Here is a 17,334-nt window from a genome sequence, read left to right on the forward strand (position 1 = left end):
CTCTACAGGGAAACATGAGCGAACCGCCAGGGAAAAACAACCTGTAATTAGGTCTGATTTCACATGTATTCTATGCAAAGGTGCGGGTGTAAAACCCATTTCAATTCCCCTGACAATGGCACTCGATTGACAGGACAATTTCTCATTTAATGGTAACACATCTGCCAGGATAAATGACTGAGAACCTCCTGTATCACGAAGGATCCTCACCTTTCGTTGGTCACAAACTTCACCCGACAGTGATACATAACCAAAAAATATAAAAGGTTCGAAACAGCTATCTGGTTTCTCTTGCCAATCAACCCCACCCCTTTCGGTTTTTGGGCTGGCCCTTTAGTCTCTCGTCGATTGCGCCATGTGTAACAGTCCTCCATCAGATGACCTGTTTTCTTGCAATAACTACATACCACCACGGCCCTTTTAGACGGCGGTGAGCGTGGCCCGCCATTCCTGCCATTCCCCCTAAACGTTGACTCTCTAGAAGGGAACGAGCCGCCTCTTACATACACATCATTTCGCACAGCAACATGTTTGTGGGTCAATGCGAACTCATCTGCTAAAATTGCAGCTTGCTGGAGGGTAGATACTTTGTGTTCGTTTAAATACACTACGATGCGCTCGGGCATGCAGGTCTTAAACTCCTCGATGAGCAACTCGCTCAAAGCTGCTAAGTCATCCACTTTACATGCCGAACACCACCGATCAAACAGAATCCGTTGTTCACAGGAAAAATCAACATGCGTTTGAGAAGGGGACTTACATGTGTGCGAAAACGTTGCCTATACGCTTCTGGCACCAATTCATATACACGTAAGACAGCATATTTCACCTTCTCATACTCCAAGCTGTCATCCATTGGTAATGAAGCACATGCCTCCTGAGCCTTACCAGTGAGCTTGCATTGCAATAAAATTGCCCACATGTTCCCTGGCCAATGCAGGGCACACGCTATACGCTCAAAAGCAGAGAAATATGCTTCCACCTCAGACTCCCGGAAAATGGGAACCAGAGAAACATGCTGGCTAATATTAAAAGGCGCCTGGGAGACTCCAGTTGAAGAGGGGGAAGAGCTACCACTCTCCAATTCCAGCTTCTTTATAGTCAACTGGAGCTCCCTGTCCTTCTCCTCCTCCTTCAGCATGTCTCTCTCCTCCATCTCCTTTCTCTCCAGCCTGTCTCTCTCCTCCTTCTCCTTTCTCTCCAGACTGTCTCTCTCCTCCTTCTCCTTTCTCTCCAGCCTGTCTCTCAACTCCTTTCTCTCCTCCCTGTCTCTCTCCTCCTTTCTCTCTTCTCTGTCTCGCATAGCCGCTCTCTTCTCTATCTGGAGACGGGCCAAACGCAGCTCAGCGTGTGCACTCGATTTACGAGTGGGAGAAGAAACAGAGGCACGTCCTGAGTGTACAGAGTTATCACTGTCATTCTCCTCAGCCTTAGTAATGCTACCTCTTTGTTTTTGTATAGCACCACCGGTGTCCTCGCTAGACTCGCCAGACGCCTCGCCGTGCATGACGTCCTCCGAGCCATTCCCCTGGGCTATGGGCGAACTGAATATATTTGTATCCAATAACCCAGCCAGCACAATTGCCTTCACCTCCTCCTTACTTTTTGAACTTTGGACAGTAATGCCATACTGTTTGGCGACACTACACAATTCAGCTTTTGTGCAGATATCAAATTGATCCCTTGTAGGGTCCGCCACAAAAATGTCCAAAGTAAAAGCTGCCCCAGCCATATTCCCATCAACAGAATATGACTATGCCACACAAAAAAAAAAGATATATATATACCCTGTGCTCCCATAGCAACACGCGTTACCACCAAACAAATGATAGGCACCAGGAAATAGTCACTCACCTACCCAACGATATCCGTGCTTAACACATTTAACAGCCACATTCCGCAGTATACAACTTACCCAATAAGATTTAATGACCACATCTACTATTGACGAAAATAATAAATGTTGGTCCTAACCACCTAACTAGGATCACCTGGGTAACACTAACTACCCCATCTAAACTACTCCCCTAGCGGGATGAGGACTACACATATCTTCAGTCGCTTACTGATTTCATTGCGCACTCCACCGGGTTACACAACGCGTGCCCCCCTCCCCCTAACCAAGCAGGTGATCCACCCTTTACCTATGTGGTAGAAAACAGATTGGTTAAGAGTATTACATACAAGAACGGTTTACATCAATCAAAATGTGCAGCACGGAAAATGGATACATAACAATATAATTTACCAATGAAAAAACGCAACCTACCTGACATGCTCCAATTGACAAGTCCACATGTTACATAATAAACAAGGAACTATACAATTGTGCCAACTAACGAGCCCCCATGTCATGTACAAAGGTCTAATGACCATATAGAATATGACTGGAGCGGGCTGTACATGAAACCAGCCCGTTCAGCAGATGCTTTAAGCAACCTCCTCACTCCACTCTGGAACGTGGCAGTGATTCAAATGAGGCGCCCCAATGTGTGTCATCTTCCAGGTTAATAACCACTCGTCTCAGACTGCCTGCAGATGCAAACAGCAGGTGCAATTAGCCCAATCAATGAGACGAGTGGCACCTGGGAAGGGGAGAAAGAAAAAAGGGTTTAGGAGATGACACACATCACACATAAACAAAATAACACATATCACTATACTAACCTGATGTTACATGGTGTTATAAATATGGCAATAATGATAATGAACAACCCACGTACGTGACATATAGTCATTAAGTAAAATATTCTATTGTTGTTAGTTACACAGCTAATCGGTCCATTCCGTACATTTATTTCCAGTAATCCAGAACTATTTTATTGCACTGTAAAACAAATTATTTTATATGTCTGCACTTTATGTGCTAATTTCATGTCTATTCTATTCTACTATTTTATTGCACTGCACTATTGCACAATTTTACTCTGTCTATTTTATCTTACTCTTTTTTTTTATCAACTTTTTCTCCCATTTTCTATATTTTTTCTCCCATCCCAATTTCGTATCATCCAATTCAACCCTCCCCTGTCACGGACGCTGTTTCTTGCCTCCCACAAGCCGGCTGCAATGTGGACTAAGTCATACATAGCACAAGTCCCCTCCGGTACTTGAGGTAACAGCAGTCGCATCTTTTCACCTGCGCAGCTCGATCTCTCAGTGGTGAGGAGTAACGCGTGGGAGGCTCACGCTGCCCCCGACACTTCCTGATTCTACTGCGCAGGCGCACCAACCGACCTGTAGGAGTCGCTGTCCACAACGCTGTCCAAAAACTGTGATTTTATGCACTTTATGTGCTCATTTTATGTCTGTCTTTTTCTTCTGGTGTGAAGCACTTTGAGCTGCAGTTTCTGTATGAAAATACAAATAACGTTTATTATTATTATAATAATTATTATTATTTTTTTATTATATTCAAGGGACCTGCTGGTCGGCATCTACCAGCGCATCCAGAGGTGGGAGCTGAGGACTAGACGCCTAGAGACGCGTCAGTGGCCAATCAGGCCGCGCAAACCGAACGCGAAAGGACAACCACCTTAGGGAAAGTATTCACGCCGCCTGGATGCGTGAACATTAAAGGCAACCAACTTGTGTTCAGCTTTTCTCTGATTGGCCACGACCCCACGCCGCTAGCCCGCCCCCTTTTGCCGCGAGCGCGGCAGAGGTCCCTGCGAGCGGCAGGTCCCGGAAATGAAATGCGGAGCTGTAATCTTTGTCCGAATCGAATCACGTGAATACACAACGCATTTATCAAAACACCTACGCAATTCACGCGTCACTGTACATCAGTGGAGGCTGCTGACTGATTAACTAGAAACTGTACATTGTAACGTTATATAATGTATAATGTTATTTCGCGTCACGCGTCACTGTACATCAGTGGAGGCTGACGCCTGACTGATTAACTAGAAACTGTACGCTGTAACGTTATATGTTATTTCGCGTTTTTAACGTCAGTCACTGTACATCAGTGTGGAGGCTGACGCCTGACTGATTAACTAGAAACTGTACGCTGTAACGTTATATGTTATTTCGCGTTTTTAACATCAGTCACTGTACATCAGTGTGGAGGCTGACGCCTGACTGATTAACTAGAAACTGTACGCTGTAACGTTATATGTTATTTCGCGTTTTTAACGTCATAAACCAACTACCAGATTAACTTGTCACTGTACATCAGTGGAGGCTGTGTCTAACCTCAACCCTGTATTGCAAAATTAAGTGATATACAATTTTTTTTCAGGACAACTTGGCCTATCAATCTATATGCTACAGTTATGTCATATATATGAATGTATAAATGTAATATCTGAGATATTGTTAAACACAGAACAATAATGAACAATCAATTTGGCTTACTGTTACTGTATTGTTTGTCTTGTTTCATGGGCTGCCAAAATGTTATATTTTGCACCAGGGAACTTGAAGGTTCATGCACAACATGTGTCTAACCTCAACCCTGTATTGCAAAATTAAGTGATATACAAAAAAACGCCAGTGGCCAATCAGATCGCGCAAACCGAACGCGGAAGTGAAACTCCGTTGGGGGCAAATATACACGCCCGCCGGAAATATACAAGAAGAAGAAGAAGAACCCGCTTGGTCGTGCAGCGGGGCCCGGGGGACGTAAAAAGTAGTGTAGATGTTTTGTTTATGCCATGGATGGATGATGTACTAACTTGCATGCTAGCTGGCTACTAGCTTTGCAGTGGCTTGTAAATAACGCCTCGGCGTGTATTGTCTTGTTTGAGAAGCAGACTGTCCTGAGAATTGAACGGCATTTGCATTTGCCTTACCTACCGTAGTCGCGATCGAGATCAAGGTATGTAACGTGTGCAAGACTACTTAGCTAACCCATCTTAGCTAGTTAAATGAGCTAGTTGTGTTAGCCAACAACAGGGCCAAACACCAACAACGTAACGTTATCTCTCGATGTTGGAAACCGATAATGTCTGTCTGCCAGTAACACAAAAAGCCAAACTCCACTAGCTGCTAACTAACTTGCTTTCTGATTAACTGCACCAAGACCGTGGCGTTATCTAAAGGTTTGTTCACAATTGCTCTCCCACTCATATAAAGATGCATAACATTTCACCAACTGTCCTAAATGTAAGACTAAAGAAGGAACACGTATGCGTCTTGTTTTGGCAACAACTGTAATCTTGATTGGACTTTGCTGTGCTTGATCCTACTCCCACGAGCAGATTCACGTTTAGTTCAACATTTTCTTTGCGAGATGTATTTTGAATATTCTTCTCTGTCGAGTAGATTAGAGATGACTGAGATTTGAGCTGAGTGTCTCTCCCTGTGTCTAAAGATGATCGAGGTGGTCGCGTCCATGGCCCGAGGCCCAGTGTTCCTGGCCGGGGAGGTTATGGAGTGTCTAATAACGTTCAGTAACCCCATGTCCCACCTCTCTACCTCTGCCAGCAGGTAGGTTGCAGTGATCAAACAAGTGATTAAACAAGACGAAAGTCTTTCTCTGGTCTTCATCCTCTTAGCAGTTGTTTGTATCGAGCTGTACTGTATTGTACCCATTCTGCAATCTGTTAATAAAGTTTTCAATCAAAACCGGATCTTAACTGAACACTCCAACATGTTGGGGAAATACACGTATTTTCCATCATTCATCCCCAGATTCAGACAAGAAGATTGTTATCAATATCATCTCTCTTAGAAGGACCACAATGGAAACAAGCCTATGGCTTTATTGTGTTTATTTGAATCCTATTGGTAAATGGAGAAATGTATACCTGTTCATATTGTGATCAAATGTATATTTCCATTCTAAATCAATAAACGATTATATCTATCTGTGCGTTCGTTTTGGAGTTGGAAATTGTATTTCTTCACTTTTGACAGAGCTAGGCTAACTGATCCCTACTGCTTCCAGTCCTTGTGCTAAGCTAGGCTATTATGTGCATGGACTGCTCTACACTACTGCAGTGGTTCTCAACCTTTTTACACCAAAATTTTTATCCACTTTTTCTTCTTATTTTTCTATTTTTCTCCCATCCCAATTTCGTATCGCCAATTCTCCCCTTCAATTCTCCCCTCCCCTATCTTGAACGTTGCTAGACTATGCCTCCCACTGGTCGGCTGTAGTGAGGATAGAAGCCTTGCATCACGTGTCCCCTCCGGTACACGAGGAGGCAGCCTGTCGCATCTTTTCACCAGACAGCGCGGACTCTCAGTGGCGATGAGTAACGCGTGGGAGGCTCACGCTGCCCCCGATACTTCCTGTCTCTGCTGTACAGGCGTCACCCAACCGACCTGTAGGAGTCGCTGTCCACAACGTCCAATCCCCACCCATCGACTTTCCACCCGCTACCTCTGCCAATTGAGATAGTATGACGACTGGCCCAAGCCGCAGGCAACGCTGACTCTGGGAGTCGAGACCGGAGTCTCTTGCATTGGTGACGAGCGCAATCTCCGCTACGCCACCCAGTCGCCCACAGTTTTACATTTTAGAAGAGACGCAAGGCTTTGAGAAACGAGTGTTCAGTCACTTGGTATAGTGTTACTTACCTGGCACGATACGAGGCTTGGCTGTAGTTGTACAGCAGGTTTGAATCGTGGACTTGTGCTTATTCACTCCATCACGTTTTTCTTGTGAAGAAATCTTCTGGTTAAAAAAATATTCTCCTCCACTATTCTCTTTCGAATATCTCCCGTTTTGAGCCACTTTTGCGACATCCCTCGGCTAGTCATCACTAGCTTGCTTGTAACGTTAGATAATCGCGCCTGCGCCACAGGTACTAGTGTCCGTCAGAAACAACGTCATGGAAACAAACATTTATTTTGTTTCTGAATCTAAAAACAACCAAATAAATGTACAACCTATTTTAAACCCCAATTTCAATTATCTCAAGCTTATTTTCATTCATTGTAGTATTAGTATTTTGATTTAAAAGTTGGTTTTATTTTTTATTTTTTTTAAAACATTGATAATCCAGGGATCCCTCCGAGTACCACCAGCAGGAGGCCCAAGTACCACTAGTGGTACGCGTACCACAGGTTGAGAACCACTGCACTCACTACTGGACACACAGAGTTGAAACTGATAGTCAATATTCTGGTCTGATTCTGGGGAAGATGGTGTTCCTTCCTTTTAATATAGTGCTCAAGACAAAATGGCACACTTCGCCATAAATATAGTCATATCGTTAGTGTTCAATTAAAACATTGAATTGTTGAATTATGGTACAGACGTCACAAATCTTGTTTCTATCCCTCAAACAAGTACATGTTTAGAATGCAAGTCTCGTCATTTTGGGTGTGAACCCACGGTTTTGCTTAGACCTGTTCGCTGTATACATCAGACTCGGTGTGCGCGTGCATCCCCCGAGCAAAGTAAGGAACGTAATCATGTTAAATGTGCTATATAAATAAATCTGATGATGTAAAAGGTAACCTAAAAAGACTCACACTCACAGCCATGCTGATTTGGCTAAATGACATCCAGCCGTTTTCGTTTGGAACAACTTTTAGTCAGGGGAGTGCCATGGTTTCTCCATAGAGCCCCATCGGAATTTTTTTGCGCAGGTCCGGGGTAACTTAGTCACGTCACTCGCGTGACTCAGTTGGTATTGCTGATTGGCTCGAACGCGGTATGTTTGTAAACAGCTAACAGGTCTATAAGATTACTGTGCTTGTTGTAATGCATAGTGTCCTCTTGGGCTCATCCTGTTCTGTTCCTCTCACCTATTCTGAAACACCTTGTTAGATCCTGATCAATCTGGCCAGTATCACGTCTTCTTGTGTTACACCGGTTCCTGACAGGGAGCGAGCGAGCGAACTAGAGACGAAATCGCGCGCGACACTGTCCTGATATGAGGCGGCGCGTGTCCGAGTGTGTCTGTGTGTGTGTGTGTTACCTGGAAGCCATGCATTAAAGCATTCCGTCTCCAGACGGATTTCCGTCAATTTGATTGGGGAGATCCGTCCATTTGATTCGCAGTCTGACGGAATTGGCTACCTGGTATAATATGATTTGTAGATGCATACAGATTGAAACAAAATTGAGCCAATCAGAGGCGCCAAATATGGAAAAGGGCTTTTTTTCCCTATCGCGCCAAGCAGTCATCATCACTCAGCGACTCGAGAGACAGGATTACGCTGCTCACTCCGGAGGCTCGCTCCGCGGTTGCAGCTGCAGGCTATTGGGCGAGTGACAATTGCGAGGTCTGAGAAGTTTGTCCGCCACATGGCAGGGTAACAAAATAGTCATGTAAAATAATTAAAAACTGCGTGTGTTTTGGTTTTACGAGTCGCCTTTTTTGCAGCCTCACGCGTCAACTGCTTGTTTACCAACGTCACAGCCACCACGCTGCTTGCACTCGGCTCGCTGCTATATACCGATTAGCTAACGTTAGCTTAATAGCGTCGGTTAAATGGAAGGAGTAAGCCGGCCACTAAAAAGAGAACCCACCGCGGGTTTCTCAGATGAAAAGGATCAGCGGGACCACCTAACAAAAAGTTTCGAGAGGAGAGGACATTTGAAGAGACTGGCTAGGCAGCGCTACTGGGGGCTGTAGTGGTGAGTTAACTTGTTCCGTGTGCCGCAACAATGTCAAAAAGAAAAACAGAACAACACGTTTGTCATTGTCGTGTTACTTCACAGTACAATATGTGAGTCCCCTACTGTGGTTGTGAGTATACGTTTATTAGCTTAACTCCGTAGCAACATCACACAGGTGTATCTATAGACAGTCTCCTCCCCACTGTATATATTCTCTCCCCACCGTATGTATATTTCTCTCCCACCACCCCCTCCTAATGTACAGTCTCCTCCCCATCATATGCATATAATCTCTCTTAGGATCTATGGGTAACGGTACTGTGTATTTTCACCCACCCACCCACCCCCTCCTAATGTACAGTCTCCTCCCCATCATATGTATAATCTCTGTCAGGATCTATGGGTAACATTACTGTATATTTGCATATCGTATATGTCACAAATGTAACAGTACTATATACCTGTAGTATGTCCCTATGCCATAAATGTCATGATGTCAATGTCATGCATGTCATAAATGTCACTATGAATTGAAAATGGGGGACCCTGATGATGTAAACAAGACAAACGTCTTTCTCTGGTCTGCATCCCCTTAACAATTGTGTGTATTGAGCCATACTGTATTGTACCCATTCTGCAATCGGTTAAATATTGATTGATTGTTATAACAGATTGCAGAATGGGTACAATACAGTACAGCTCAATACACACAATTGTCAAGGGGTTGCAGACCAGAGAAAGACTTTCCTCTTGTTTACATCAGGGTCCCCCATTTTCAATTCATCATAACATATATGACATACATGACATACAGATAGATAATACTGCTACATCTATACATTTATGACGTACCAGATTTACAAATACAGTATTGTTTGTGATACAATAAGAGTCTAAAAAAGAGAGCATATACATTTGACGAAGAAACTGTACATTGGAGGAGGTTGGGTGGAGGGGGGGGGACTGTACATTGGAGGTGGTTGGGGAGGGAAGGGTTGGGTAGGCGGGGTGGGGGGGTAACTGTACATTGGATTATCGACGAAACCGAAACAAGTAGGCTCCCTTAAAACGCCAACGCTATTAAAAAGAAATACAGTGGAGGTTAAAATAAGAATATGACTTGGCCTGAAAAAAATTTCAGTCAGGAGATTTTTTTTGCTTTAATCCCTGCTGGAAGCACACGTGGGGGGGGGCTGCGATTCTTGACCAATAAAAAGTGTTTAGGGGCGGGACTCGGCCGCGTAATCGCTCAACTAGAGACACAGCGAGCGAATATCTGAGGGGGGGACGACATCGCTGCTCAGTTCGCTGTCGCTCGCGGCAGGTCAGGATAGTCTGATTGAAACGAATACATTTGAATCATTTTCGCAATCACGCTCGCTCGCGTCGCTCCCTGTCAGGAAGGGGTGTTATCCTCTCTCCATCCATTCCTCTGCGTTGTGTACTTTTAATGGTCCTGACGTCTCATATACTGGCTGATACAATCCTTATCTCTCCCCGTTAGTGCGATCCGCAAACCATAATAATTCTCCACCTTCGTAAGAATTCGACACTTTGACACAGCGTAATACCTTACAAGGAAGAGCGTTGTTTATTCAATAAACAGAACCTCATAATCAGATGTCATCAAATTGTATCGTCCTTGCTATTCAGTCCAAAGGTGGTCAGGCCTGGTCGTTAGCCAAGACCATCCTCGTGGTAGCCGAAGCTAATAATGATGTGGCATCCTTCCTTGGGTTTGCTGAAAATATCAGAGAGGTATCTGCGTCGTCGAACATCGCCACAAGGGGGTGTGTGTGCTCAGACAGAAATGCCCTCACTTCATTGCGCAGCTCGAACAGCCGCTGTAACGTCTTGCCTCGGGATAACAACCTGACGTCGGTGTGAAGCAGGAGCTGTTTATGTTCTGACCCACCGTCTTCACAAAGTGACTGAAACAGTATGATTCAAAGGCCTGGACTGTATGAAGTTGATCACTTTTACGGCATCATTCAAAACATCATTTAACTCTGGACTCATTCTCAGCTAGTGCTGAGATGTAACGTCAGGGTTTACCTTTTTTACGTATGGCCATTAATCCATTTACTCTGCCGGTCATCGCCGCAGCGCCGTCTGTGCACACATGAGAGCAGTATTTCCAATCCAGCTTGTGTTGAGAGAAAAAAAATTCAATAACGTTAAAAACGTCCAGTCCAGTAGTTCTCCCCGTGAGTTTCTTGCAAAACAGAATGTGCTTGTTCATCTCCAAAGTGTCTTTGTAACGCACAAACGCAATCAGTTGTGCTTCCCCACTGACATCCGTCGATTCATCCAACTGCAAAGCGAACATATATGCTTTACATTGTTTCTGGATGAACCAGCTAGACTCAGCCATTGATCCATAATGATTTTTATCTCAATAAACACCAGCGCATTCACTTGATAGGATGTTGTTTTGCTAGCCAGCGCACCACTACAATGATGATAATTCAGAGTTGTTTTTTTCTTCAATGAACACCTGACAGGCAGCTGACAGACAGTCCGGCGCCGGCGGGCGGGAAGCTGAACTCGGCGCCAATAATAATATAATTATAGCCAGCAAATGATTACTTAATTTGAATGCCCCCAATTTTGGTTACATTATTACAGATTATGCATTATTCATTATGTGGGTACAGTTTTCCTGTACAATTTCAAAAAATAAAATAAAAAAAACAATTTTTTTATAAATTTTTTACTTTTCAAAATCTTTTCACGTACCACCTGGGGACCACCCACGTACCACTAGTGTACTACTACGCGTACCACCGGTTGGGAAACACTGGTCTATATCATCCCGTGATGATAATGGTATTACCCTCTTAGGGTGTGTTCACACCTGAAAGTCCGGGGATAGTCCGGACTAGGCTTGGGCGGTATCCTTTTTTTCACACCGGCAAACCTTTATGTTATAATACCCCGGTGCACTGTATTTGACGGTATGACTTTCATTTTCATCAGCGGGAGGGGGTTTACGTGTTACCAAGTAAACAAATCATCGTCAGCTCTCAGAATGGTAGTCCCGCACCGGTAGAAGCCCGCACCGTTTTAGCGTTAGCATCTAGCCTATAGCCATGGCAGACTATTTCTCAAAGTGGGGGGCGCAGAGGCATGACGGGCCTTGAGATAAAAAAAAAGAAAAAAAATTGGTTTACAGAAAATTATCACTAAAGTGCTATCTGTTGCAACTGCACTGTTTTCCATGAAAATACCATATTTGGATAAGTTTGACCATCTCTCAAAATCTGAAAATCATTATTTAATAAAACAGAACAGAAAAGGATCACCAAGTTACTCCTGATAAAAAAAAAAACTTTACAGACAACATTGAGACAAAGCTTCCTGACACATCTCCATCCAAACTCTTGGAAGAACTCATTGAAATCTCATCTGATACCACCTGGAGAGCTAGTTTCAGAGTGTGGTGCTGAGTACCAAGTATCTCATGATGCAGCAGTTAAGGTGTCGATACCATTCAGCACCACATATCTGTGTGAATCTGGCTTTTCATCCATGACAGCTCTGAAAACAAAATATAGGGCCAAGTTGAGCCTTGAGGATGACATGCGTGTTGCCTTGTCAAAGACTGACAGCAATAAAGACTGTTTGCTTATTTCCTATGTTCGCTTTGTAAATTCCCAGTCAATGAGTGAAGATCTGCTGTTTTGCAAATATGTCAAAAACAGAGCGACAGCTGATGAGCTATTCAAAATTATTGACAGTTACCTGACAGAACATGGGAGAACTGTGTGGGCTTTTGCTCTGACGGTGCGCAGGCCATGGCAGGGAAAAGGAGGGGGCTACAGGCACTCATCAAGGGGGTCTCGCCAAACGCGCAATGGACGCACTGTAAATTCACAGAGAGGCGCCAGCGTCAAGACAGCTTAGCCCTGAGCTGAATGAGGTTTTGACAGAAGTTATAAACGTGGTAAATTTCATCAAAACCCGAGCCCTGAAAGCGCGCCTGTTCTCTGCGCTGTGTGAGGAGATGGGAGCTGACCATTCTGCAGTGCTGTTTCACAAGGCAAGGCAATGTGGCTCTCGCGAGGGAAGGTGTTGTCAATTTGAAAGGTTTTGGTGATATGCTCCCGAAATACTCCCGTTGTTTGGCTACTTCTATGTGCAGTGAAAACTACTCGAATGCTTTATAACCTAGTCATTGATTTAGTTCAGGGTAATCTAAGATTAGCCGCAGAGCTAACGCTACTTAACGTGAGCTAACGCTAGTTATTCAAGCTCAGTAGCTCACAGAGAGAGATAAACAGCTGACAGCGGATAGTACAGGACCGTACAAATACAATAAAAAGGCGGGTGGGGGCTGTTGTGTAAACCTTGTACTCTTTAGTTCGCATATAATAAGAGACGGATTATTTGCTTGCTCCACAACAACACTGCTCTCGTCACAACGCTTTACGGTATTTTCACAGCACTGTCGCAACATTACCGTAAAACGTGAACACCGTTGTGACCCACTCGCTCCACTAGAGCGGTCTCGCCCTCTGCTGGCGCGCGTGTGCACTACACTCAGTGTGTGCACTACACTCAAAACTCTGTTTCACTGTTATAGAAACTGAAGCGCATCTGTGATTTTGACGGTGACTGTTTTCAATACGTCTGTATTTCTAAATACCCCGGTATACCTTAATACCGTCATACCGCCCAAGCCTAGTCCGGACTATCCGTGGATAGTCCGGACTTTCTGGTGGACCAAATGTGAAAATGATACATTGTTTGATTTTGGTCTGCTTTCACACTACCCTGTTTGGTGCGGATCTAATTAGTAAACAAAGGACATGCTATCGCCAAGTCGTTCATCTATATTGGACTAGCACTCACAAACGTAAACAGTTGCCAACAGCGTCTCTTGTGATAAAGCAGAGAGATACTGTTGTTACAAAGGGTCAGATTAAACCGAATATATATATTTATTACTTGAGATATATTGTATAATATTTGTATATCATCTGATATCCCTTGTATATTCTTTGTACATATACACGGAATATCCCTTTACCTAGGTACAGGCCAGACCATAATATTCGTTCTCCTATTGGACAGCGACCCCTAGGCGCCAACGGCCATACCCCCAATGGCAAGTTCAAAGCTACCGCTAAGACATGTCTCAACATGTCCAGGTTTGCGCAGTAATGCGAGACAGAACTGAGGTTGGCACTAGATTATTCACCTTACGTATAAATACGTCGCAGGTGGATACAGAAGCACTTAGCCTAAAACCTACTTAGACCAAAACGTTGAAGCCTTCACCACGATACAACTTGCCGTGAAGTGGGCCCTTTTTGCCCCTAAATAGAGCCTTGAGAACCGCGTGCGAATTGATAGCTAAAGTGTCAGAGTTTAACGCTGTATCGTCGAGTTCGACTTATTCTATTGTAAAGTAATAGTCTATTATTTACAGTGTATCGTGCGGCTACCGTTCTACAGTGACCAGCATTACCACCGGTTCGTCGTACCGAGCTAGTGCACTTATCCAGGCTGGGCGGCCTAGACTCGTGCCGCCATCCGAGGAGTCCTAGACGAGAACCGTTGGATATGTACACCGGAGAACCTACACCGACGAATGCAGAGCCTTTTCCGGCTGGATTATATTGCTTTGGTACTGTGGCTGCTGGAGCAGAGAACAGTCTACCCCACTGCTGTGTGGGATCTACCCTGTGAGGAGCACCGTCGAGCCCGCCTCTAGGACCCACAGAGGCTGGCTAGCTTTCATCCATGCTGTTTTGCATACCGGAGTATAGCTGTTGCTTTGTCTACGGACCAAAGGATTATTGCACTGTCTCCTGTATCTGGAGTCTCTTTATTCCTCGTTGATCCAGACTTTGCTCCCGACCATTCCTCTCCCCTGCTGGCTTACAACCGGAGGGAACCCCCTTAGTATCTCCAGCTGACTACGAGTGTGCCTTATGTAATTCTTATGCTACAGGTGGTGTCAATTATACCCATCTTAATATGCTCATGGACTTACGCTCTTGACCTACTTAAGTGTTCTTCGCCATATAAGCGCAATTCATAATTCTCAATATTGTAACCTATTGTTGCTGCTCTGATAATAAATACTTCTAAATATAACTTTCTTTGTTAAGCCGTATTCTTGTGTGGGTGTTCACCAGATATACCGTGTACTGTATGGCCAGTAATTAAAGTACATAACTAAGTAGTGGTTTAATGATACCATACTCTCAATACAGTCAGGGAATTGTACCCCTCAGTTACAACTGTCATTACGAGCGTGGCGCAAGTCGACTAGAGAGTAGAGATATAGAGAGAGACGCCAGTCTAGAGAGACAGAGAGGAAGAGAGAGACTGTCCGTGCGGCGCCAGTCTAGAGAGACAGAGAGAGAGAGGCAGAGAGAGAGAGAAAGAGACTGAGACTGAGACAGAGAGGAAGAGAGAGAGGCAGAGAGAGAGAGAGAGAGATAGAGAGAGACTGTCCGTGCGCGGCGCCAGTCTAGAGAAACAGAGAGAGGAAGAGAGCGAGAGAGAGGCAGAGAGAGAGGCAGAGAGACTGTCCGCGCGCGGCGCCAGTCTAGAGAGACAGAGAGAGAGAGGAAGAGAGCGACTGTCCGCGCGCCTGTCATTCATTTGAGTTGGGTCGCATGCAAGCTGTCACTTGGCGCTGTCAAGTTGGGTCGCACGACCGCCGCCACTAGGCACCTGTCACTCATTTGCTCTAGATTTGATACTATATAAAGTTCGTTTTGCGTTCACACCAACAGCAAACGAACCATGGTCCACTTTGAAACGAACCGAGTCCCAACTTTTCAAGAGGACCATGGTTCGGTTGTTTGGTCCTCATTATAGTTCGGTTTGCGTTCAGACCTGTACAAACCAAACGGACTATTGATCTAAAGGGACCATGGTCCACTTAAAGTGGACCAAACAGGGTAGGTGTGAACGCGCCCTTAACATGTTCCAACCCAGGTGAAAATCTGCATAAAATGTATACCTAGGTAAATGGAATATTGCTCCACTTCTACAAGGGCTATTTGCATATTCTTGGTATCTAGGAACATCTATGGACCTCAATGAATGGATTCTCAGTGTCAGAAATATTGTGTCTATTACTAGGCTTGCTTAAATTGTGATGAAACAAAGGAAAATATGAATTATGATTTTTCTTTTCATCTTTGACAGTGAATAAAACCATGATAATAATGACAACTTAAAAAACTGCCACTGAGCTTATTCAGTACCCTCTTGAGATCATGTGTACAAAAGATCTAAGGAAATTAATAAAGGGAAGATGATCAAATTGAAGGTTCTGTATATACAGTACTGAATTCTCCCATCCGGACCAATGCAATTTGAAATATTATTATAGAATATAGAATATATGCTTATACATTACCTTATTATAGCCAATTCGCACATTTATATATATATACATATAGTATCTTTCAAATGGCCAAGTTCAATTTGGATATAGTATCACCAGGCTTGCATAATAACAGATACTGATATTTACTGTAATCGACTGTAATATTTTATTTCCCACAGTGTAACCATATTGAAACTAATTTCAGATCTAATTCTTCTTACATGTTAACAATAGTGTGGAGAAACTGACTGCGTTTCAATATTTGTCAAAAACATTACCTTTTGTAGCTTATTATCACGAATCATAACAATTATTGATATGATTCATTCAGAACGCTGAACTTTGAACCACCATAGCGGACCACAGGAAGTGTAGATTGGAGAAATTCCAACGCTGGCAGATAGCTAGCGAGGTCCTCTTCAAAATGGCCGCAAAAAGATTCCAATTCCGATGGTTCAACATTTCCATATCCGGTTCCGGGTCAAAAAAACGATTTCACATAAAAAACTTAAAATGATATAAACTCACTTTTAACCTATTGCTAAACTATTGCCAACCTAACGTTTTACATTCTACATGTATTTGTGACATAGTAGTGATAATAATACTTGAAAACGGTTGATTTTAAAATCACAAATTTTTTTCCATCTTCATAAAAATATAATAATAATTTAATAAGGTCAAAAGGGGTCGGTACCGGTTTATAAACCAAATATACATTGAAAAACCACCGATTTCCCTCAACCTGCTCATCTTCTGTCTCTTCAAGGTCTTCACATTCACTTATCTGCGGGGTATTAAAAAGTCTATAATTTAATTTGCACAGGTATTACATTTTGGGCGGGCCGCGGGGGGCAGCCTGGCTCTCGGGAGATGAAATAATATTAAATGTATGAAATGTTTCTATATTGAAGGTGTTTTTTTTTTTTTTTTTTATGCTACCGGGTAGTGTTGTCAAAAATATCGATACATATCTATTCTGAATATTTAAAACTGTTTCAATACTCGATATTTAATTATTCATAAAAAAATTAAATATTTTTTTTATAATGAAGTTGCATTGTTCATTTCAATACCTGTAATAGTACAGTAGTCCACACACACACATGCATTCAGTTAGGTCGGAATATGACTGTAATACAAACAGTTCAGTTTGTCAGGTACATGCAACACAGATTACAGTGTTTACATCTGTCTGCTTGAGAAAATACCATGTTCTGCAATAAAAAAAAAATTGAAGTGAGATGAACAGTTATTTTTAAATGTGTGATCTAAAGATAAACAAAGGGTTTTAAAAGTGTTATATTTATCTTCTCTTATAGTACCAGAGAGAAGCTGAGGAGAATCAACCAGCAACAAAAGCAAAATTTATTAATTTTTTTTTTTTTTTTTTTTTTTTTTAATACACATTTTAAGATTGAACCCTTTTCCCTGTGGTATCGAAAATGGTATCGAATAT

At 43.2% G+C, this 17,334-nt stretch overlaps 1 protein-coding gene across 2 annotated transcripts in view; it reads left to right on the top strand.

Annotated features, from left to right (window-relative positions):
* The first annotated feature begins 4,607 nt into the window (after positions 1-4,607).
* The window catches only part of rgp1 (GP1 homolog, RAB6A GEF complex partner 1), a 35,781-nt gene continuing 23,054 nt past the window's right edge, over positions 4,608-17,334 (top strand). Inside the window, exons 1-2 of one of the 2 annotated variants that reach the window (XM_084312499.1) lie at positions 4,608-4,822; positions 5,318-5,433. In XM_084312499.1, coding sequence (XP_084168625.1) covers positions 5,318-5,433 — 116 coding nt within the window. In that variant the 5' untranslated portion in view covers positions 4,608-4,822. Of the gene's footprint in view, positions 4,823-4,892; positions 5,046-5,317; positions 5,434-17,334 lie in introns of those variants that run through there. The other variant, XM_084312500.1, reaches the window with a different exon arrangement.

The sequence above is a fragment of the Notolepis coatsorum genome, assembly GCF_963971535.1.
Source record: "Notolepis coatsorum genome assembly, chromosome: 4".
Classification (NCBI taxonomy): Eukaryota; Metazoa; Chordata; class Actinopteri; order Aulopiformes; family Paralepididae; genus Notolepis; species Notolepis coatsorum.